Source organism: Leiobunum rupestre, chromosome 4 (genome assembly GCF_980474605.1).
Source record: "Leiobunum rupestre chromosome 4, qqLeiRupe1.1.hap1, whole genome shotgun sequence".
NCBI lineage: Eukaryota > Metazoa > Arthropoda > Arachnida > Opiliones > Sclerosomatidae > Leiobunum > Leiobunum rupestre.
The window spans coordinates 48,640,879-48,663,984 of record NC_143387.1 but is presented as its reverse complement, the minus strand read 5'-3'; the positions used below and the strand labels follow the sequence as shown (position 1 = coordinate 48,663,984).

General features: G+C 34.1%; 2 protein-coding genes across 4 annotated transcripts; one reads left to right on the top strand and one right to left on the bottom strand.

Annotated features, from left to right (window-relative positions):
• Positions 1 to 924: 924 nt before the first annotated feature.
• pod1 (coronin) lies at positions 925 to 20,958 on the top strand. 3 transcript variants are annotated; one of them, XM_090172836.1, is made up of 23 exons: positions 925 to 1,139; positions 2,940 to 3,082; positions 4,089 to 4,185; positions 4,479 to 4,559; positions 7,657 to 7,727; positions 9,373 to 9,690; positions 9,895 to 9,981; positions 10,546 to 10,628; positions 11,698 to 11,752; positions 11,853 to 11,910; positions 12,110 to 12,255; positions 12,372 to 12,467; positions 14,417 to 14,525; positions 14,598 to 14,728; positions 15,612 to 15,861; positions 16,206 to 16,381; positions 16,448 to 16,556; positions 17,848 to 18,262; positions 18,772 to 19,120; positions 19,364 to 19,499; positions 19,656 to 19,810; positions 20,456 to 20,542; positions 20,641 to 20,958. In XM_090172836.1, exons 2-23 carry the CDS (start codon positions 3,017 to 3,019, stop codon positions 20,671 to 20,673), a joined length of 3,108 nt encoding a protein of 1,035 aa, XP_090028962.1. In that variant the 5' UTR covers positions 925 to 1,139; positions 2,940 to 3,016; the 3' UTR covers positions 20,674 to 20,958. The 3 variants fall into 3 exon arrangements, with proteins under 3 accessions (XP_090028962.1, XP_090028960.1, XP_090028961.1); XM_090172834.1 differs by having other exon boundaries at positions 926 to 1,139; positions 14,417 to 14,728; XM_090172835.1 differs by lacking the exon at positions 925 to 1,139 and adding an exon at positions 1,423 to 1,571 and having other exon boundaries at positions 14,417 to 14,728.
• Ufm1 (Ubiquitin-fold modifier 1) lies at positions 20,915 to 22,562 on the bottom strand. The gene is made up of 5 exons (XM_090172839.1): positions 22,393 to 22,562; positions 21,656 to 21,712; positions 21,246 to 21,303; positions 21,112 to 21,184; positions 20,915 to 21,050 (listed from the first exon to the last, which is right to left on the bottom strand). Coding segments are annotated over exons 1-5 (264 nt in total). The 5' UTR covers positions 22,395 to 22,562; the 3' UTR covers positions 20,915 to 20,976.
• Positions 22,563 to 23,106: the final 544 nt, after the last annotated feature.

The window sequence follows — 23,106 nt, the reverse complement described above, 5'->3', positions numbered from 1 at the left end:
AGGATGTAATCTAGCTTATATAGAAAATTCGTCTGCTTAAATTTCGTTTCACGAAAACATAACGGGTTTTGAACATCTTCACATGTGGCAAGCTTTTAATAAAGAATATCCAATAGACGCTAAAAGAAATTATTCACTCCAAAATAAAAACCGTCAAAAGGAAGGGTTTTTAAATTAAAAACGCGTGAATCTCGATGATATCGCCCATTTTTTCGTCGCACGTGTAATTATTTATTCTGATAATAAAATAGAATCACGTGGGCTTAGCAATATTTATCCGCATTTGTCTTAGCCAATAAGATTATCCCTTCCGAGCAAGCACGCGCCAATTTACACAATATAACCGTTGAATTTTTTCAAATCAATTTCTTTTAAGATCTATTGTTTAATGCTATTTAATGACTTTTAAAGTTGGTTGATGACTTAGACCTAAGGTGGTGTCTTGGGTATTAGCCTAGCTGATTATTATTATTAATAAATAAATAAGAAAAATGAGTCCTATATTGATGATCTCACCACCGGTGGCCATCTTAAAAACAAAACAAATATATAACCTTTAACCTCTAACTACTCCCTTCTTACTCCAACTCGTTTTTTTTCGTCAAGATAGAATTGGAGTAAAATGACGTCATAGGGCTACACTTTTGAACCTGCTCAAAAAACCCAGAACAGGCGAAAAAAAACCACCTTATGTGTAACAGCTGGTGAGTAAGTTTTTTCAGTTTACATAGAGACAAGAAGTGGCTAACGCGAGGAATTCATAACCTGCTGGATTAAGCATTCGATTTTTCCATATATAACATAAAGCAGAGCTTATCTCGTTGGCCGCTACGTGGCTCTGAGTAAACTGAAAAGCCTATTTTGTCTTCACCATGCACAAAAATGTAATTTTCGTTCCGTGCTCTCAGTGAAAACATTATTTTGGTACAATAATAAAGAAAATTTGTATATTTAAAAAAAAGGCAATTTGAAAAACCGAATAATCCTGCTCACCTAATTTTTATTTAAATTAGTAAATACAGAATGGAAGCACTGCTTTAATGTAGTCTTGTGAATAGTCTTTGCATTATTGCGGTATCCGCCCCTGGAAGATTGGTGGTTTTTGTAAAATTTTTGTTGACAGGATTTGACAGCTGGAGGTAAACAAAAATCTAAATATTATAATTACTATTTTCGAAATATTTAATTGATATTTAAACAATGTTTTTGTTGTATTAGTCCACTCAAATTTCCTTTTAAACAGAATTATATTTTCAAGCCTTGGTAACAATTATATGCATGCCCTTTGCTCAACGTATCAATTCGGCTGCACATGACTCAGTTTAGTGTGAGTCATGTACAAGATTGGATTTTCAGTGGTGGACCCGTTTTTGTTTTGTCAAGGAGTCGTTATTAATATTTCGAATTATTTATAACACTTGCTTCTCCTAATATTTTGTCGTTTTATTCATTCTCCATCTCAGATGACATTTCATGTTTTATGTATCTGAGAGGGCTTAAGGAGTGGTAAAAGAATTTGAATATTTATCTAATTTTTCCATACTATTCTACTCTATATGCCTTTGAACATGGTAGGTGGGTTTAATAGTATTTTTCAGTGTATATTGTTCAGAATTTCTACTTTGTATCTTCTCTCCTATTGCATTTTCATAATACACTAGACAGTTACAAACATTAGAAAACATGTGAAATTTTAATTGGTGCAATTTGTGATAACAAGACCCTATTTTCTCATGAAAGAATCAATATGATTAGAAAGGCCTAAGGTGCTAAGGGGGTGAGAGCGCTACCTGTAAAATCTAGACCCTAAATGTTCACTTAACCCACACAGACCTAAGAGGTAACAATGTAAAGCAACAGCTTGCACTATGGGGATCTGCTAAGTTGATAAAGAAGCATGTCTTTGGTAGGACTTCATTGGTGGAGAATTAAGCTTTGTTTTGTAGTGTTAAGATAAATAAAACAAGCGGACACCCGAATGAGTATTGAAAAAAAGCTTGAGGAGAAACGAGAAGTTGAAACTGCAGAATATTAAGGGAAAGCTAATTGAAATGATGGGTAGGGTAGAGATAGAGATCACACCACCCTTAAAGGAAAATTGTTGGCGTTGCCTAATTTTCTAAAAGTGTAGCACAAAATGTTTCAGCTAAAGAGGTTTATTTGCAAAATGAGCCACAATGTGTATAAAAAGCATATAAACTGGTGTGGGAAATTTTACATAAAATTTTTACTAGAGCTCTGCAAGTTTTACAACTATTTTTGGCATTATGTAGAATACAAGGTTAAGAAAATGGGTCAAAATATTCCTAAGCCTAATAATTGCATTCAAAGCTTTTGTGCATGGCTAAGATCTTTATAAACATCACAAAAATAAGGTTCTAGCTCAGTCAATTTTTGTAGCATATTCTCCATTAGTCTTATATTTTGAATCCACTGTCTGATGCGGTTTTCATACATTTTGGAGTAAATCAACCACGAAAACCGTTCTACGAAACTGGGTTCTTCGTTTTTGAGCCCTGAAATTATCTAAGGTTTAGTTAAAATGACAAACTAACATTTTTACCCAAATCGCTTTACCAATTCCAAATATGACAATTTACACGTTTAATGATTAATCAAAAGGATTAGTATGAAAATATTAGATTCGGAGCTAGGTGTCTGTCATAAAAATCTCCTTTCTGAAAAACTTGGCCAGCAAAAGCATTTGAGTGCCCAACATGTCATGGAAATATTTTCTCCATTCACACGGAGCAAGCTGCGTTGGTCAACATTATTTTAAAAACTGATGGCTTGTGTGAATAGGCCTTCAAAGATGTCAATAAATTTGGAGCAGGAGTTTTTTTAACATAGGGGACAAAACCTATTGGCTGGCATAATTTGGAGTATATTAGTTACAAATGTTCTAACTTCCGCTATCATTTCACTATCTTCAATTTCAGGAATCTCATCTCATCTTCATGTAAAAAGATAGTTTTTGCGTCAAATACACCTTTCAAGACTTCATATCTTCATCACTATGTCCTACAGGTTTAAAGCTTCCAAGTACAAGAATGCCACACCCAAGGTCCCAAAAAAAGTAGAGGTAAATATGAAAACTCCAACCTGGAGCTTCGGCCCCTTAAACTATATTTAGATTTTCTAGCAGCATAAGTAGATCATCCTTGAGAGTTGCTCAGCTTATGATGATTTTAGATCTGTTCTCTTTAAGCTATGAATGGAATTCTTGTTTGTCAATATGATTGTTTGGGTAATTCTGAAGTATGGTTTTAGAAAAAGTCATATTTAATTCCTGAACTCCTGCTGCGCATTCTGTTTGTATATTTTTTAATTGAAACCATATCCGTATAAAAAGCTTGAAACCTCCTAAATGTCGCCATAATCATTCAAAAGTAAAGAGAAGATAAATATTATGAAAATACAAAACCCCCTAGAAAACTGACAGCACCCCCCAAAAACCAAACATTTGAAAGCCACAAATGGCCATAATATTACCAATAAAACACAAAAAGTTAAAGGAAGACTGCAATTTATTGATGACCATAAAAAAAAGGAGGTTTAGGGGCTGAATTGGCAGGTGAAGTAATTTTAGTGTTGAATTGTCACCCTTGTTGATATTGTAAGTATGTTGGTGCACTCTAATTGTATGTGGTGCACCTGCAAATTCTCAATGTTAGAATTTGAGAAATTTAAGTGGAACTTTTTGGAGGAGGGGAGTCTTATTTTATTATTGAGATATTATCTGTTAATCAGGCTTTGCTTTTTCCCTATATTATGCTAAAGGCTAATGCAAGTTGTTATGAAGACAGGAATCATATCTTATAGATTAAAACTGCAACTTTGCATGCTCCTTTACCTCATTCATTCACCCTCTATGTCAAATCCAGGCATTCTGTTGCTCTCAGTCCCTCATGATATTTCAAAAAGCCCAAAAAAGTCTTATGTAAAATCCACCCAAAAATTAAAAACCAGCAAAATCGCTCAAAATCAAACTACTAAAACCACCTATAACTGAAATAAATAAAAAAATACTTTTTTTTTCCATAAGGTGAATGCCTTATTATTATCATCTAACATTTATTTTCTGATAGGGATGGATATTAGATGTAAACGTTGGATCACCCCAATGTTTTGGGAACAATATCAAGGCCAGTGGCACTTTCGTGGCCTTCAGCACCGACACCAGAGGTACGAGTCCGGAATGTTTTTTAAGAAATTTCAAAAGGACATTGCAATATTATCTTTGATTAAGTTAAGGTTTCAAAATATTACTTATTTCATTGAGCATAATACTAGTAAATTGTACTAGCTGTGAGCAGAGAAAATAGGTTCACACAAATATAATTATTAGAGTTTTGTCTACCTAACTTTTTTAAAATTTATGTTTACAGTTAGGGCTCTTTTAGAAAAAAATATCTTAAATAAATGGCAGCTGCAGACTTTTTAATATTGTTGTATAATAAAGAAAAATCTTTTTTTAGGTGGAGGAAGTCTGGCAGTTCTTTCGTTAGATGATGCAGGCAGGAAAAACAAAGCTATGCCCTTATTACATGCTCATGCTGGTGAGTGCAGATAGGGTAAAGTCATGATTGATACACACAGCAGGAAAACCATGTGTAACATTAGAAGAATGTAATACATCTTTTTGGCAGTAAACATTTTGTTACTACCAGGAAATATATATAAAAATACTCTTGGAACGTTTAAGAAAGACTAGTGGCCCTTATCATTCCCTTCAAAATAAGTGAGAATTTCATTCACGCCATGATTTGCGAAACTACACACCAGTTTAACATTAAAGTTTGGCTCAAATAGAAGTTAACATACATATATATACCACTGCTTTCTGCAGCTGAGACAACAATTCTAAAACTAAAAAGCGAGAACCACCTCGGCGACTGAGAGCCACGCATTTTGAAGGTTATTAGACTAATTCCACTATATGGAGGGAAGGAACCTAACCTATCTTTTATATTTAGTGGGGTGCAACCCTTTAAAATTACAAAAACTTTTAACCCAAAAAATGGTCAAACCGAACTTAATTTTTGATTGTTGGGGTTAGAATCCCTGTACGAACACTACCTAAATTTAGCCATCACTAGACTGAGTAGAACAAACCACCCAGCCAAAATTTTATCCATAGCCGCTTTTTAATACTTTTATTCCTGGATTTTTGTGCTGGAAAGCTCACTTGGATGCTTTGTTTTTCTCCGCTGAGCAGATGCTTTGTCAATCTAAAACAAAGCTTCTGCGGCAAAATTAAACTACAGCGGCCTCATGGTTTTTTGTTGTAATTTTTGGAGATTAGACGGTACTTTTGTGTTGTCGTTTTTTGCATCTATAAGCATAACCTCGTATAATTAAAAATTGTTAAAAATTGCATTTTTTTGCTTCGTAATAACCGATTTCGGAAATAAAATGCTCATTTCATAAGTATGTAATATTATAAGAATTATTTTTCAAGAGACAAAAACCTGGGAATGAAAGGGAAAGCAATTATACATAAGTTTTCTAAGCCTATTTTATTTCAAGGTCAGTAAATTTAAAACGTTTATAAAACTAATTTACGGTAATGTAGATTCTTTTGAACGTAATGAATTTCGTATTTGTTTAAATAAATTCTATATTGTCGCTGAAATAATAAATCTGTCTTCTTTACAACTCAACAATGTCGAAAACCGATCGAAAAACACAAACAAACCAGACGACGTTGCATAAGACGTTATGCCACGTGATCATATTTAGTTTAAATTATTTTTATTAGATGGCGCGTATGTGTGCAATTCCACTAATGGCGGCCATCGAGCTGGTACATTTCCCCCCAATCCGATCGTGGTTCTAGTCTCATTTCTATTTCTATAGTTGGGCCATCTGGAATCGTACCTAGTGACATCGTAATTAGTGAAATAGTTACAAAAACGAAAACAGTTGTGAAGCATTTAATTTAATTACAGGAAAATGTACAAAAGTTTCAAGGGTTGGGTGAAATTTGTTTAGATTGTGCTATAATATAGTATTTTTCGCAAAGAATCTATTGCCGTTAAAATAATTTTTCGGAATTTAATACTTAAGGATATATAGTGAATTAAAAATTATGCAAAGACTATGTAACAGACTGATTTTACATCGGCGACTGACTGCGCCGCGCACTCGCTTCGCTCGACTGCAAGTGTCAGCGAACACACGACGAAAATAATAACATCAAAAAACGTTAAAAGGCCAAAAAAAGTGCAAATTTTAAATTAAATTAAAAAATTAAATAAGCGTTTGCGGCCAAATAATACAAAACACCTAGAAAATTCCCAAAATTAACCAAAATTTTAATTTATTTTATAAACTACCGGAATGTCACGTGGAAATTATTAGGACTGAAAAACATGTGGTGTCAGCGAACATACGACAAAAATAATTACAACAAAAAACGTGAAATGTCCAAAAATGTGCAATTTTTTAAATTAAATTATCATTTGCAGCCAAAATAAAAAATACCCTAGCTATCTACGTGACAAGGTCTATCAGGCGCAAGCAAAATAAAAATAAAAATCAATGAGGACGCTGTAGTTAACAACACCCGCTTCTGCTTAGCTGATGAAAATCAAGCAGCTATGTGAACTAATTTCATTAGCTTCTAGGTGGCTCTATTAGAAATTAAGAAGTTTGCTTAAATAAAATAATTTTTTTTACGGCTGTGGAATTTAAAGTAAAAAATTCTTATTAAATGGTATTAAAAACTGGGCAAAATATCAACACAATTTTTGATTTTTTTTTGATACTTTAGACAATACTGAACATTTATATGTAAATTTTTTGTGGAAATGAAAATTTGCTGAGATATTAATTCTGTAAAATTAACGTTTTTTTAGCTTTGCCCTTTGCCAAAACTCTGCCCGCTTCATTGTTGCAGGTGAAGTAGGATACGCGATGGGCTTAAAAGAAATAAATATGCAATCAAAGTAAAGCATTGTCCAATTTTTATTAGCAGAAATTAAATGTTATCAAAATTTCATTAAACTGCCTGTGTGCCCTCTGCAAATTTCGGTAAAGCACCTATCACCAAACTCCAGACAAGTGAAAAAAAGTATCGGGGATAAATACCAAAATATAATAATAATCTTAGTGTTAACTCTTGACAGCGCTGCATGAGAGCGTAGCGTGCCACCCCTACCCCATTCTTGCTAATCACGATGGGCCGTCTAGCATCGCGACCTAGAGGACATATTACCAAAAAAGAAATAGCAAATACTTTGTCCCCGCCCAATATTACACAAATGGAAAATTTTGTGTACCTACTATATCACAAATGGAAAAGTAATGCTAGAAAATGTTAATTTTGAATAATTTTCAAAAATTGTCTTTGCTGCAAATTTGCATTTGCAAAATAATTTTGACACAAATGTTCAGTATCGTCTAAAGTATCCAGAAAAAAAAATTGGACATGCGTACGTACATGCGTTTTTGTGTTGATATTCACCCAAAAACTGTTGAGTAGTTAGAGGTAAACTGGGCATAACTCAAATATACATTTTTATAGCTTCATAGACCATTAGGGTCTATGAAGCTATAAAAAGGTTTCTGACCGGAAATTATAAAATTTTTACCGTAATGAAGCAGTGCCCTCAACAAGTTTTAATCATATACCATAATTCTGTTTCATTTTAGAAACAATATCAGATTTTGATTTCTCTCCATTTGATGATGGACTTCTAGTGACTGGTTCTCAAGACAGATATGTAAGTCTCATGATGTGTTCCTATAATATTTTTTAAATGCCATAGTTTTGAATAATTTTTAACTGTCAACAAAAGAACAAAAACATTAATAATAATAATAATAATAAAATGCTTTTTTATTGGATCACCTTTTAAGAAAATTTTCTTATTTACAAAAGGGTCCTAGTCATAATTAAATTGGGGGGACCTATATTTTAAATTAATTACATTAAATTAACTACAAGGAAATTAGACGCATAATATACTTCAGGCGTAAAATAAATAACCTATAGATCAAGTTCTTTTAAATAGTGATATTTCCTTTATAAATACATTTAGTTACATATTCAATTTATATTTATTTTTTGACACTTTTCCCGCAAAACTCTTTACACATTTCAACATAGAAGTTATTATTGCAACCCCTAGTATAAGATCCCTGAACATGTTGCGGAAACCACTTTATAGCATATGGGGGTGCTTTCCCTTGCTTAATTTTATATATAAATATAAAGAGGCTGTACATATAATTAAATTTTGAATTGTTAATACTTGCTATCTTTTTTGCCTCAGTAATAGAAGAATATTTTGCTTTCTTGGCAATTAATTTTACAGCCATGTGTAATACACAATTCAGTTAATCTAGGGTGGTTTTATTGGCTTGTGAGTAAAAACGATTACCATAATCAAATAATGGTTTAATTAGGGAGGTATACAATAATCTTAAGGTATTAGAATTCACATAGTTCTGTAAGGGTCTAAGAAGCCATAGTCTAGATTTTGTTGTCTTAAGAAGATAGTCAACATGCATGATCCAATTTTTTAGTTATTAGTTATTAGTGCTATTGGAGATATCATAATGCTACTAAGCCATCGTGTATTGATAATTTTTTTTTATCAGCTAGGCTTATACCCAAGGCACCACCTTAGGCCTAAGTCATCAAGCGACTTTTGAAGCCTTTAATTCAGGTGGCCGGGTTACAATGCGTAGGAGGGTGGTGGCAAGCCCAGCATGCTACGCGATCGAGCCAACAGCTCCCTACACTAACTATTACCGTTAACCTCCTGGGGACTTGTACGCGGCTTGATCTCCAAGTTTATGTCAGATCGTCAACTCAGACAATGGTCTGAGATTGAGGGTCAATATCAGGCCAAAGAGTTTACTCTTGGCCAGAGAACTGCTCTCGCTCTCTAGGGCTAGTATTAGGATGGTTATACTTACAGGCCATTGCCATCTAAACAGACATTTAACTCTTAGTGGGGCCAGCGATGACCCGATTTGCAGAGCTTGTCTAGCTGAGGAGGAAACTGCCTCACATGTACTCTGTAGCTGCGATTACTATGCAGCCCAGAGATTTGAGCATTTGGGTATGCACCGGTTGGAGACGTATGACGTCTCTAACATCACGGCCTGGTAGATTTTAAGCTTTTTGTCAGCAATAGGACTTATTTAAGTCACCCAGTTTTGGGGATGCACAATGGACCTTAGGTCGAAGTGCTTGGCTTGCCACCCCACTCAATAATAATAATAATAATAGTTTGTTTTACAGTGTATTAACAGTGGTGATCCAAAATCCCAGAAAAGGAAAACTGTGTCCTAACTATATTTGTAAACATGCTCCCAACTAATTATTAGCTTTTTGTTTTTTTACCTTTCTTTTGTTAGGTTAAGCTGTGGCGCTTAAAAAGTGGAGGTGGAACTGTCGTACACTATCCAACTAACCCTGAACAAACCCTTCCTCCGTTTCAAAGTAGAATTGAAAGTTTAGTTTTTCATCCTTGCGTTGATTCTGTGCTGGCCACTGGACATGGTGGAAATGTTTCTTTGTGGGATCTAGTCCAAAATGAACAATTTTCGGGGCATTCCTGTCACGAAGATGTTGTACAAAGTCTTTCATTCAAAGCTGATGGTTCTCTACTTGCTAGTTCTGGAAGAGACAGAACCCTTAATGTGTATGATCCCAGGAGTAGCAAAATTGCTTATGTAAGTTTTTACTTGTTAATTTTTGCATGTAGTTTAGTTTACTCTGCTCAGTTGACTTAAAAAGTTGTCTAAAACAAAATAGTGTTTGGTAGCTGGAATGCCCTTTTATTTAATCCATATAAAATAATGTTCAATTTCATTTTTGACTGATGTAGTTAAAATGGAAGTTATGTTTTTTAAATGCAATTTCCCGTTTTTAACTAGGTAACTAAAGGACATGCCAATCACAGAGATTCCAGAATATTATGGCTTGGTGATAGTGAAACTATATTGTCAACAGGGTTTGGCATGGTAAGTGAAATATTTAGAATTTTTATGGGATATAGATTTGTTGCCAAACTAGACACTCATTTGGAAGTATTTGATTTGTGAATTAAAATTCATGAAAAATTTCAAAATATTAATTTCCTAGAAATTTCAAAGATCCTGTTCCGAAAAATTATTTTTTGAGCTGTGTATAGATGTTAATATTGTGGAAATTTTCATGCGTTTTAATTTTTTCAAACAAGTTTCAGCCAAATTTTGTGTCTCTCTCCCTCATGTAAAAAATAATTATAAGATGTAGTTCATGGCTGAATTATAAAAAATTTAAATGAATGCGAATGGAACCTAATTTTTAACCCTTGGAAACCAATAAAAAATGTTACTTCACAACCCAAAGCTTTTGAGTATTCAAATTTAGTCACAACCCAAAGCTTTTGAGTCTTCAAATTTAGTCACAACCCAAAGCTTTTGAGTTTTCAAATTTAGTAACCTGTCATTCTAGAACTTTTTACTTTGGCTATCATTTCTATTAAGTCTATACTTTCTAGGTGGCCTTCTAAATTCTGATATAAGGTGTTTATTTTTATCTAGAGCCGAGAACGTGAAGTATGTTTCTGGGATGTAAGGAAGTTCAATAATTCATTTAGTACCATTACTGGCGAATGCTCTCTTGGGTGAGTTTCTTCTTCACAAATCTCACACAATGAGAAATGCTCTGAATGGTTACAAAGTTATTGGAATCTTTTTAACATGCCTTTAAAAAGTGGTGTGACCTGATATTTTTAATTATTGTTATCTGTAAATATTTGAAAGCATAAGGATAAAATGAACCAACTCTTAGTCCGTGAGCCAAGAGCTTGTCGGTACATTTTCAAGGGTCATTGGAAAAATTGGTGGATATTCGTATCGTAAGGGGTAGCTTTCCCTCTCAAAAGGGGTAGATGAAATTTAAAAATTGGGTTAAATATCGCGTTTTAAGCCTTGTTATCTCCAAAACTAGTAGAACTGAAAATCATTGCATTGGATACGCAATAACCCATGGAGTAAGTCATGCTCAGTGATGCAGTGCTGTAAAACAAACCATATGGGAGTTAATCTTGATTGAAAGCATTGAAAACAAATAATGACGTCACTCAAATTGAAGTATGCATTCTAAAATATTTGATAACTTTTTTGAAAAAGCCAACACTTAAAGGTCATCGAAAAAAATTGTTAAAAATTGGAGGGCAGGAATTTCCCCTCCAAATGGGGGATGGAAATCTGTAAAAAGGGAATTTTTAAGGGCGTGTATCTCCTTATCTATATGTTTCAGCGTATTGAGTATTACATTTGATAGGCCATCTTAGGTACAAAAAGTCATATTATTGCAATATAACGAGTGGATCAGGAGCTATTTGGTTTCAAAGTGGTAAAAAAACCTTTTTTCAAATCAAACCAGACGGTCTTGACACTTTTCATCACATTTTCAAATACGTCTACTCCCTAGGTCATTACAACACTTTGCTAACGTTTGAAGGGGTAATTTAACCACCATTTTTCTCCAAAAGGGGTGAAAATGTGATCAAACCAGGGTGCGCCTATTTGATATTGGCAACTTGGCTGGCTCACGGACTATCTACAGATGTATATTCTTTTTCCCTCTCTGACAGGCAGGCTCGCTCCTATATTTTTGGTGGTTAAACACAGCCTGAATACCATAAGCCAGCTTGTGGGGGATATGTTTTAAGTAATTTTTTTCCATAGGGTTCTAATTCCTTTGTATGATCCCGATACAAAAATGTTGTTCATGGCTGCCAAGGTTAGATAATTTCTTTGCATTATATTCATACATTAAGATAAAATTCTTTATCTGGTATTTAGTTTCCTTGGTAATATCTAAGTAAAATTGTTCTTTTTAGGCTGATACTACTGTGTGCTACTATGAAGTTATTGATAACGAGCCTTTTTATAATGAAGGTAATTGTTATTTCTTTTATTTCAATATTATTAGGCAATGAAATGCCTAGTGATGGTGTAGAATGCAGAGGTAGTTAAATATGTGAAAATATAAGCCGTTTGAATAATATTACTTTCCACGTCTTATCACTATAGCAAACAATTTTTAAGGCTTTGTTTGTCCTAATTACATTTTTGTAATTCTATTTAACTAAATTAGCAACCCGTTTCACTGGTGAAGTTCAAGTTAAAGGCATAGCACTTGTTCCAAAGAGAGCAATGCAAGTCATGACGGGTGAAGTCAATAGAGTTTTGCTTTTGGGTTCAGATTGTGTGATGCCAATTAAATATACAGTACCAAGAAAGGTAATTGTATAAAGTATTTTAAAACTTACATTTATGTTGAGTTAACCTACAAGCTAGTGAATGAAGAGACTTTTGTGCTAAAATAAAATAAAACTCCTTTTATGTTTTATTTACAGTCGTATCGAGATTTTCACAGTGACCTCTTCCCTGATACTAGAGGTACTGAACCATCCATGACATTTCAAGATTGGATGAATGGAAAAAATACCCCAGTAAGTACTTTTTATAGATCCTAAATATCAGTTAATTCAACTGGGCAAGGTTGTCCTTTGAAATTACCAAATACAAATATCATTAGTTATATCCTATTTAGCTAATGGCATTGGTGTAGATATTTAACTATTACCAAATGTATGAAATTTGGGTCACCTATTCCTATTTAAACCAACAAACCCATCATCATTGCAAATTAATAATTGAATTTCTAAATATTAATAGAAAAATAGGCAAAATTGAACAACAGCAGCCTTATGTATTTTTTGTTTTGGCGGAGAAGGTAGCACTTGACGCGTAGTTTACTAAGTGATTTTTTTTGGGCCGCAAATGATAATTTTTTTAATTAACTTAATTTTAAAAAAGTAGTAATTTTAGGGGATTAGCGTTTTTTTATGGCGGAGAATGTAGCACTTGACGCGTAGATTACGAAGTGATTCATTTGGGCTGCAAATGATAATTTTTTTAATTAAATTAATTTTAAAAAAGTATTAATTTTAAGGGATTAGTAACGTTTTTCTTAAAAATAGTTCCATCGTGTATCCGCCAACACCACTTTTTAGGCGTGCACCAGCCCCATTCTGAGCATTGACGGAGGGTGAATGTTTGGAGGGAAACCAGAGAGAAACCTAACTTTGGGATTCTCAATAATCCTCTTAACCTTTATGGAGAACACTAATACGACATTGGAATCAAAATTCTACCTTTAATAAAACCATATAATTGTTTTACGTATAAGGAATTTAGTTATCAATACGTTATTACCAAAACAAACGATAATGTAATAAGCTTTTAAAAAATATTGGTGGTTTTCGCTGTTTTCCGATAAAATATTAGAATCAACACTAAACAAAAACTAGAACTATAGAAATTAGGTAGGAAATTTGAGTCCAGTTCCCGAGTACTCGTTCGAGCCCAGCTAGTCTTAGTTTTCTGGTCCGAGCCCAGCTAGTCTTAGTTTTCTGGTCCGAGCCCAGTTAGTCTTAATTTTCTGGTCCGATCCCAGTTAGTCTTAATTTTCTGGTCCGAGCCCAGTTAGTCTTAATTTTCTGGTCCGAGCCCAGTTAGTCTTAATTTTCTGGTCCGAGCCCAGTTAGTCTTAATTTTCTGGTCCGAGCCCAGTTAGTCTTAATTTTCTGGTCCGAGCCCAGTTAGTCTTAATTTTCTGGTCCGAGCCCAGTTAGTCTTAATTTTCTGGTCCGAGCCCAGTTAGTCTTAATTTTCTGGTCCGAGCCCAGTTAGTCTTAATTTTCTGGTCCGAGCCCAGTTAGTCTTTAATTTGTTGGTCGAGCCCAGTTAGTCTTTAATTTGTTGGTCGAGCCCAGTTAGTCTTTAATTTGTTGGTCGAGCCCAGTTAGTCTTTAATTTGTTGGTCGAGCCCAGTTAGTCTTTAATTTGTTGGTCGAGCCCAGTTAGTCTTTAATTTGTTGGTCGAGCCCAGTTAGTCTTCAACTGTATGGAACCACTTCTAACTTCTAAGAGTCTCATAGTAGTTTAAGTAAACTAAAAGTCTTAACTTTTAACAAATACCAACTTAAAGTATTTCCTAGACCACTTATTTTTTGGTAAGGGATGTATTAAAACTTCGCGAGTCTGAAACTAGTACCCGCACAGGGTTAACTAATAAGTCTGCCAAAGAGAAATTCTGAACCACTCATATACAATTAAAATAAAAAAAATTAAATAATCTTGCATAATGAATATTCTAAAGGCTTATTCACAAAACATTGCTGCGCAACACATCTCAAAATGGGGAAAACATAAGCACGGAAATAGCTTTAGCTGGCCATATTTTGAAGAACATCTTGTTTTATGACTGCGTCCTCTAACATTCAAATCCATTTTATTGTACAATATGATTGTACAAAAAGCAGTTAATTCTTTGTTTTATTATTGATTTTTAGGGTCAATATTTAAAATAAGCTTCTATATTTTTATTGATTTTTAGATTCAACGAATACCTTTAGATCCAATGAAAAGGCCTCCTGGAGGGTTACTGAAATTTGACCATGTTTTAGGATCAGAAATAGAACAACCTAAATCCAGCACACCATCTAGTAACACTAATAAACCTAGAACTGCTTGTACTTCAATAAATATGAACTTTAATCAGCAAAACATTCCAAAAGCACAAACACCATCACCTTCAATGCTTAGAAGAAGCCAACATTCCTTGATTCGCGATTGGGAAGATATTACATCGACCGATAATGACAGTACGAGCACTATACAAGGATCTAAACCGTTTAAACCACCTAAAGTAAGTTTATCAGCAATATGAAACATTTTCTGCTTAGTGAGTTAAGCTGGAAAATATTGAAGTAGCATACTAAATATAGAGTTGTCTCCTATATTTTATCTGCTGCCAAAAGCAAACCCATTTAGTTGTTTAATTTATGGTGCCACCAAAATTCTTTTATCCCTTTGTGAAGCTGCTAAAAAAGACCCACTTATTTGTATTTTTTTTAGTATGGATTTTGTAAATAAAGTGACAAGATTCAGCCCCTATATTGGTACAGAGACTTCAAATTGGCTGCCTTTAGAGAGGATATACTTTTTAGCATTATTGCAATTTATGTATAAAGTTCATAACAATAGTCACCCAGACTATATATTGATATTGTTCCCAAAGGGTAACACAGTTCATAATCATAATACGCGGGGTAGTGGCAATAACTTCTATAAAAACTCAGAAAATTAAAAAAAAACTTTAAAAAGTAAAAGTATCAAAGAAAATGGGATTAAACTCTGGCATTCTTTGCCGAATGAAATTAAGAATTGTGGAAATTCAAAAATATTTAATAGAAGTGTCTTGGATTATTGGTCAAATAATGATTTAAATTAACTAATATTAAATTAATTTAACGTGTCAGACCCTTTTGTAAAGCAGTGTAACTGAAAAGGATATCTGAATAAAAAGCTTTTATTATTGTTATTATACCACCACCCTCCTACGCATTGTAACCCGGCCACCTGTTTAAGGGCATTATAAGTCGCTAGATGACTTGGGCCTAAGGTGGGGCTTTGGGTATTAGCCTAGCTGATAATTAATTTAAAAAAAATTTATTTTCCACTTTCTTTTTAGGATTGGTAAATTTGTCAGTCAAAGCTAGGTACTCTTAACAGTCATATTTTACTTGCAGCCTTCATTGGGACCGAAGCCATATAGTCCTCCAAATAAGGCTGTTACAAATGGTGAAAATCAAGTTAATAGCAATGCGAACAACCGAAGCTGGCATGGTTCTGCCAAGGAAGAAGAACAACCGTTAGTGGCTCCTGACTCACCAACTGTTATTCTTAGAAGAACAGGGCAACCACTGGATACCACATCACCGGCTGAAACAACAACAGCTCCTCCTACCTCTAATCTACCTAGAAGAAGTAGATTTTCAGGCTAGTATTTACCTCATTTTTAAAGGTACTATTTTAAAGATATTGACTGGCTTCTGCAATTAGTGCATTGTCAAAATTACTGATGAAGTCATGTTTAAAACAAGTGAATTCTAGTATACCTAAATAATGAGGTATAAAAAATGCTTACAGTAACACCTTCTTGAAAGCGTAGATGTTTTATTTTGTCCCGAGATTAAACCAATTTGTCTTCTAATTTTATAGATTTTGTTAATTATTAGTATACACATATATCTGATAACACTTAATTTAAAAGATTTCTAAATGTGTTATTGAGTTTTAGTTTGATAACACCCGAGGATATATATTCTTGATTTGATTTGCAGTGAGAGTTACGAAATTTCGACATCTGAATGGTGAACTTGGTAGAAAGGAAACTCATATCACCAATCTCACTAAACTAAGTAAATCTGTGCCAGGGGAATGCGATGTAATGCAAATAAACAATTTGAGGGCTGCTTTGCCACTTGCTGGCGAGGGTGGTCATCTTGCGGTTATAGAAGTAAATACTGTTTTAATTCATAAGGTACTGCTTTATGGTGCATGACAATTTTTATGCTTCTTTTAGCTTTCTAAAAGAGGACGTATGCAATCTGGTGTTGTACCTAGTATTATTTGTGGTGCTACCATCATGGATTTTTCTTGGGATCCATTTGACCCAACATGTTTAGCAGTTGGTAAGTTGGTATATAGTAGCATATTGTGTCATATTTGTGTACATAAAGAGAATTGAGCCGATATCGTAATTTAACCGATGCCGATACCGATACCGATACAGATTTCATGTTTCAACCGATACCGATACCGATACTGATTTCATGTTTCAACCGATACCGATACCGATTTTTTTACCGATATGGCAAATCAGTACTGATACCGATTTTCCCGATTTTTTACTGATTTTCACCGATATCGATTTTACAATTCATTATCAATGGTCCAATACTAATGTTACCGATTTAAAAAAATCTCGATCTACGAAAACGGCGTTTCTTCCTCTCTACCGCCATTTCTCCATGCCGCAACTGAAGTTTGAACTTCAAATTGTCAAGGTTAGTGACGCCATCTACCAGGACTTTAAGAAAATTGGTTTTAAATAATCGGAAAAAATCGGGTAAAATCGGTATTGGAAGGTTTTTTTTATAATCGGGTAAAATCGGTATTTTAGACGCGAACCGATTAATCGGGAAATCTCGATATCGGTGACCGATACCGATTTCATATCGGTTTGGGCCCAACACTACTCATAACTGTGATGGGGAAATTTGGTAGACAAAAATCAATGTAGGACCTTTTGTGATAAAGTTACTTCTTTTTCCGCCGTTAGTTGGTAATTTAATTTATTTTATCAAAAATACCCCAGATTGGCTTAGGATTAATTATCAACATGATCGAAATGATCCTTATTTTTTGATATGTATAAACAGGCAAAAGTTACTCTGACCACAAAAGAGAGAGATTCCAGATTAAAATTTTATTTGTAATAAGCAAATTTTATTTGGCCACCAAATGTGGAGGTAGGAAACTAGTAATTAATATTTTGCTGCGTAGCATTGACTAGGTTTAAAAATGTTTGGCTTGGCACCTAGGAAGCCGAAGGTTTTCTATGTGGCCAAGGCAGAGGACGAGACCAAGCCTCTGATCGATTCTTAGCCTTAAATAGATTGCACAAGGGTCTAAAAACGTGTCTAGGCAAAGGGCTTAAAAATGTTTGGCTCAGCACCGTGGCAGAGGGTCTTCTGAATTGCCAGGCCTATGGTGAGGCCAAGGCATGGTTCGATCCTTGGTGAGAGATAGATATATAAACGTAGAAGAATGTGGGCTGGAGAAAATACAATTTTCAATGACAATGTCTTAAGATAGTACCATAATCTAGATTCTGTTACCTAACTGTTAGGAACCAGAAAACCATTTAGTGTACAATTTACCTTGTTGATTGATCCCTATAATTACTTTATTTCAATATAGGATGTGATGATGGAACTGTTCAAATTTGGAAAGTCGAGAATCTTACTCAAAGTATAACTGAACCCCAATCAGTGTTAAAAGGTCATATGGAAAAAGTGCAAATAGTGAAATTCAATACAACTGCCAAGGATATTTTAGCATCAGCATCATACGATTTGACAGTCAGGGTGTGGGATGTGAGAAATAGTGAACAGAAACTATTGCTCAATGGACATTCAGACCAAATATTTAGTATAGCTTGGAGCCCAGATGGCAGATTATTAGCTACTGTTTGTAAAGACCAAAAGATAAGAGTTTATGATCCAAGAGTCACGGATGTTCCTGTATGTGAAGGACCTGGACCGCAAGGCAGCAGGGGTGCCAGATGTACGTGGGTTATGAATGGAACTCATTTAGTCACAACAGGATTTAGTAGGTGAGGATTTCATATGATGCTTTGCCAAGAAATAAAAACTAAAAATATCTTACTGCATGTTAAGCGATTATACAGGGTGTTTCAAAAGGTTATGCAAAAATTTGAAGGAGTTTTAGGGGGTGAGTTGAGAAGTATGGCAGTCTCTCCCATTTTCATATGAAGAGTTAAAAGAGCGCCAGAGAGCTTCAAAGTGTGGCCTACTAGCCCCTGGAAGTAGGCCACACTTTGAAGCTCTCTGGCGCTCTTATAACTCTTCGTAGGAAAATGGGAAAGAAACTGGCATACTTCTCAACTCACTCCCTACAATTCCTTAAAATTTTTGCATAACCTTTTGAAAACCCTGTATACAGTAAGCAAATTAATTACTGGCGCTTAGAAATCAGCTAAGCTAATACCCAATTAACCACAGGCCTAAGTCAATTAGTTGCACCCCTTTTGTGTAGTTTTTGTTCATATCATTTTCTTAAACGAAATTAAAAGTGTAGCTTTTTCTAACTTTTGTTTTCTAGAGTATCTGAACGCCTAATAAGCCTTTATGACCTTAAGGACCTATCTACTCCTGTAGCAACTGAGGGACTGGATGTGAGCCCTTCTATTTTGGTACCTTTCTATGATGAAGATAGTTCTACTTTATTCCTAACGGGGAGAGGAGACTCAACAGTTTATGCTTTTGAAGTTGCAAAAGACGGAACTTGTTTCCATCCACTTTCACACTACAAGTGTCAAGGTGTACCACATCAAGCTGTCGCTTTCTTACCTAAAAACGCTTGTGATGTTACGAAAGTTGAATTTGCCAGGTCTTTTAGATTGACGCCGAACAGCATAGAACCACTTACCTTTTCTGTGCCACGTCTTAAGGTAAGATGCTTTCTCTTTTTCACAACTTATGAGTAATAATTTTGGCTAACCTTGGACCCATTTCTTTAATTACACTTATCTACTTCTGGCACAGTGCTTCATAGTGGATCAAATATTACTATGATTATTATTATCATCATCATAATTATTAAATACTTGAGCACCATTATTACTCATACATTTCTATGCTTTTGAATATGCAACTTGGCATTCATGTACTACTTTCATTTTTTTATCATACAGAAAGAATTTTTTCAAGATGATTTATTTCCTGATACACGAATAACTTGGGAACCAACATACACAGCTTCTGAATGGCTGAACAAAGTGACAAGGGAAGTAAAGAAAATAAGTTTGAAACCTGAAGGAATGCCATTATGTAAGATTTCCGTAAAGAACTATTATTAGGTAGATCAGGCACTGAAATAATACCGAGTAGTTAAAACAATTTTCCTATGTGTTTTTATAGTAGTTTCAGTGCAGATAACTTTTTTCTGTTAAAAAAATCTAATATTAATGGGAAGTGTGTTTCCAGTGTCTGAAGCTCCAAGTACTGCCAAGACACCATCTAAAAGTGTTGCTGGTTTGAGTCAAGGACAAGGAAATGATGTCAGAATTCAATTTGAGGGAGATGTAGTTTTAGAAAGCTCTTTGGCTTTTATGCAAGGGACCAAACAAAAGGAGGAGAGAGTAAGTTTTTTTCTTCTTTAAATCGAATTTATATTACCCATACTTCTTTTATATTATATATCTAGTTTTTTAGATAAAAATTTTTTATTGTAAATTTAGTGGTTATTAACATTTATCATCTCAAAGCTGAACATTACTGGTTTTAAAGAAAGCAACAAGAGCATTCAATAACTCATGATAAAAGCTGGTGCTAAAACTTTTGGCACTTCATTCAAAATTACCATAATACTCTCTTGCAGACGGTGCATATAAAACTGAGTTTAGGAAATTAATGCTTTATTTTTAATTTATTTAAAATCAGTCTTGCTTAAACCCCTTGTTTACTTTGAAATTGTCTGATAAGGGCTCACCACACACTTTTTGTCAATTCAAATCATTGTGATTGTTTATTTAACCGACAGTTTAAAATGTTCAACTGATTCTATTGGTAATTTACATGTGTATAGCCAGATGGGATAGTGATTTCTTTTCTTAAAGTAAATTATCTAATTTGCTTATTGCACCCATATTGGTTGAACGTCTGATAGAAATAAAACTGAATTAACCACTTTGGAAGATTTCATGCAACCAACACATCAATTTTCTTAATTCTGTTGAGTAAAATTTCACATTTAATCTTGTTTCATATAATTTATTGGGAAATAGATTATACAAGCCATGACGGATAAATTAAATTACGAGGGACAAAGCTTACCTCAGGATTCTTGTGAAGGGGTTGATCCAAATGAATGGGTAAGTGTTTAATAAGATTAGAATTGCTACTAAGTGAAAATCCAACTAGATAGTATGAAACATAAATTATATTTATTGAATCTTGTATTCTATTGTAGGATGAAGATGGTAGTCAAAAGAGTAAAGTGTAATTTCAACAATGTATAATGTTTGGAAAAACTCAATTGTTTGCTCACGTAATTATTACTCATGTTTCATGGCATAATATTCCATTCAACATTTTGTTTGCTTTTAAAATTTATTGCAATATAATGTAATTGTAAAACCAAGTATTTGTGGGCCAAATTTTTTTAATTTTGATTGTGTGATCATATTTGCTATAATTATATATATAAATTAATACTAAAATATTTTAAGCTACAAAAAAGCTAATTTATGTCATAAACCAAAATATTTAATAAACAAATTTTTGAACATTTTATGTACAGTAAATATTACAAAATAAGTTTTCCAACTCTATCCCTGGGTATTATCCTCAATTCTGAACCATGTTTCAAAAATACATCACCTGAGGGTATAATACAATTGATTGAAACACATTAAAATGTTTAAATATTAGCAACATTTACCAGCGGTTTGTGCAGGGTTAATTCCAATACCATCATCTGTTATTATTGCACTGGTAGCAGGTGGAACTTTAAACTGTGATATTTGGGTTTTTCAAAATTTATCAAGAGTGACTATTTTAGTATGTAGATATTACCTCTTCTGCGGCAAATTTTAATACTGCTGTAAATGGTGTGACATCCGGAACACTTAATCTGGGGATTAATTAAAGTTATTTATTACTCTCAATTCCTGATGAATCAAAATAAATTAAACTAAATGATCAAAACTAGTAAATATGCCTTAAGGTTGCCCTCATTGGAATTAACCACAACTTGATTTTTCTGCCTATTACACTTTTGCTGTATCCCTCTTAATGGAAAACTTCATTTAAGAAGGTAAGATAGTAGAGTTTTTGTTCATTAAACTATTCATTAAAAATTGTTAGTTTTCTAAGTAGAGCTGGGCAAACCATAACAATGTTAGTTTTCAGCTGTTCTTTACGTACAGAAACTGCAAGATTAATTTAAAAAATGTTAACAGAAAGCAAATCAATTTGAGACTTACACTTTATATGGTAGCTTTGGATCAGATGTGAGTGTTATCTTGAATGTTACTTTGGACCTACAAGTGTACAACATTAGTTCATAACTATTTTCTTACACTGGGACCAAAAGTGTATACAAATGCAAACAAATGGTATACGGACTGTTTTGTACATATAACTAGCTTCAAAAAAAACTAGACTTTTGTACAATAAAATTCAATTTATTATTTCAAACGCTATAGCCATTTAGATGCTACGACGACAGTTATAGCGTTTTAAATAATAAATTGAATTTTATTGTACAATAGTGGAGTTTTTTTTGAAGTTAGCAATTTCGTTTTAGTCAAAATGTCCAAGATTTAACATTAACCCTCCAAATTATTTTTCCATGAATAGATGAAACTTTCCTCTAGAGCTTAAAATGTTTGAAAATTCGAAGTTGATTAGAACACTACGTTAGCTTTTCAGGGTTTGGAATATTACGTTATGATTAATTAACTCTAATTAAAAGTTGATCAAACTACTTTAAGCACAATAGGAGAGCGTACTCTATAAGTGAAAACTAGTTTTCAGTGTGTAACTTAAGAAGGCAAATGCCATAGTACCTTTCCCTTTAATCAAAAGTTCAATTTGAACAAGAGGATATGGTTCAAGGCTTATAATGAAGCGCACATACGTTAGGCATTTTCAACTAGTATGGTATTCTATATCATGTCAAGATGTCTTCGTATAAATGTTTTTATATGTCATAACTTACATTTCTAAGAGAAAACTAAACGTAGCTCTCAACTTCCGAATACGAAAGAGACAACACGACAATGTTGACGGAACTGCTGCAGTGGAAATGTGTCTGACAGTGGTGCCAATATACGCTAGTATATTTCCTAATTCTATGGTAACTATTTTCCTCGAAAAAATTACAAAATTTCCTAGGTGATAGCGCCGACTATTAAAGTAATAGATTAGAAAACGTGTAGGGGGAACTTGTAGAAGGTGCGAGCTGTACACACAAACCTACGTCTACAATCCTACAACTACCCCTATGACCCTACATGTTTTCTGGCGGTGGGGCTGAACCTGTCTAATAGCTATTTCGTAGTGTGCTTAGTAGAACGCCTCTAATATTGCGGCAATAACCAAAACTACAGAGTTATGTTCTGTAAAGTCTTCTCTGATCATATAGTGCCTTTTCTTTACGAACCTTGTTCTCTGATATCAATGAGATGCTCTCTGAACCATCGGCATGCTGCCACTCAGTCTTTTAAATGTAGAGGATATTGCAGCTAAGAAATTTTAAATCAGTGATGGTCCAATGGATACAGAAAAAACTCAAGGGTGGGCGCTAAAAGATATCTTGACAAATCATCAAGTCATATGGCGAGGGGAGCGCCCTCCCCTTGCCGTGAACCGCACTTTTTGCTGGGCCACCCGCGTCAAGGGGGGTGGGCACCCCCCACATGTTTCCGCCATT

Excerpts from the sequence above, each read along its gene's own strand:
- pod1 (XM_090172834.1), top strand. The coding sequence starts at position 3,017 with ATGTCCTACAGGTTTAAAGCTTCCAAGTACAAGAATGCCACACCCAAG. Across the intron at positions 9,691-9,894 it reads GGAGTAGCAAAATTGCTTAT|GTAACTAAAGGACATGCCAA; the intron begins GTAAGTTTTTAC and ends GTTTTTAACTAG. Across the intron at positions 9,982-10,545 it reads TGTCAACAGGGTTTGGCATG|AGCCGAGAACGTGAAGTATG; the intron begins GTAAGTGAAATA and ends ATTTTTATCTAG.
- Ufm1 (XM_090172839.1), bottom strand. Across the intron at positions 21,304-21,655 it reads CCAAAGCTACCATATAAAGT|ATTAAGTGTTCCGGATGTCA; the intron begins GTAAGTCTCAAA and ends ATTAATCCCCAG. Across the intron at positions 21,185-21,245 it reads TAAAATTTGCCGCAGAAGAG|TTTAAAGTTCCACCTGCTAC; the intron begins GTAATATCTACA and ends CAAATATCACAG.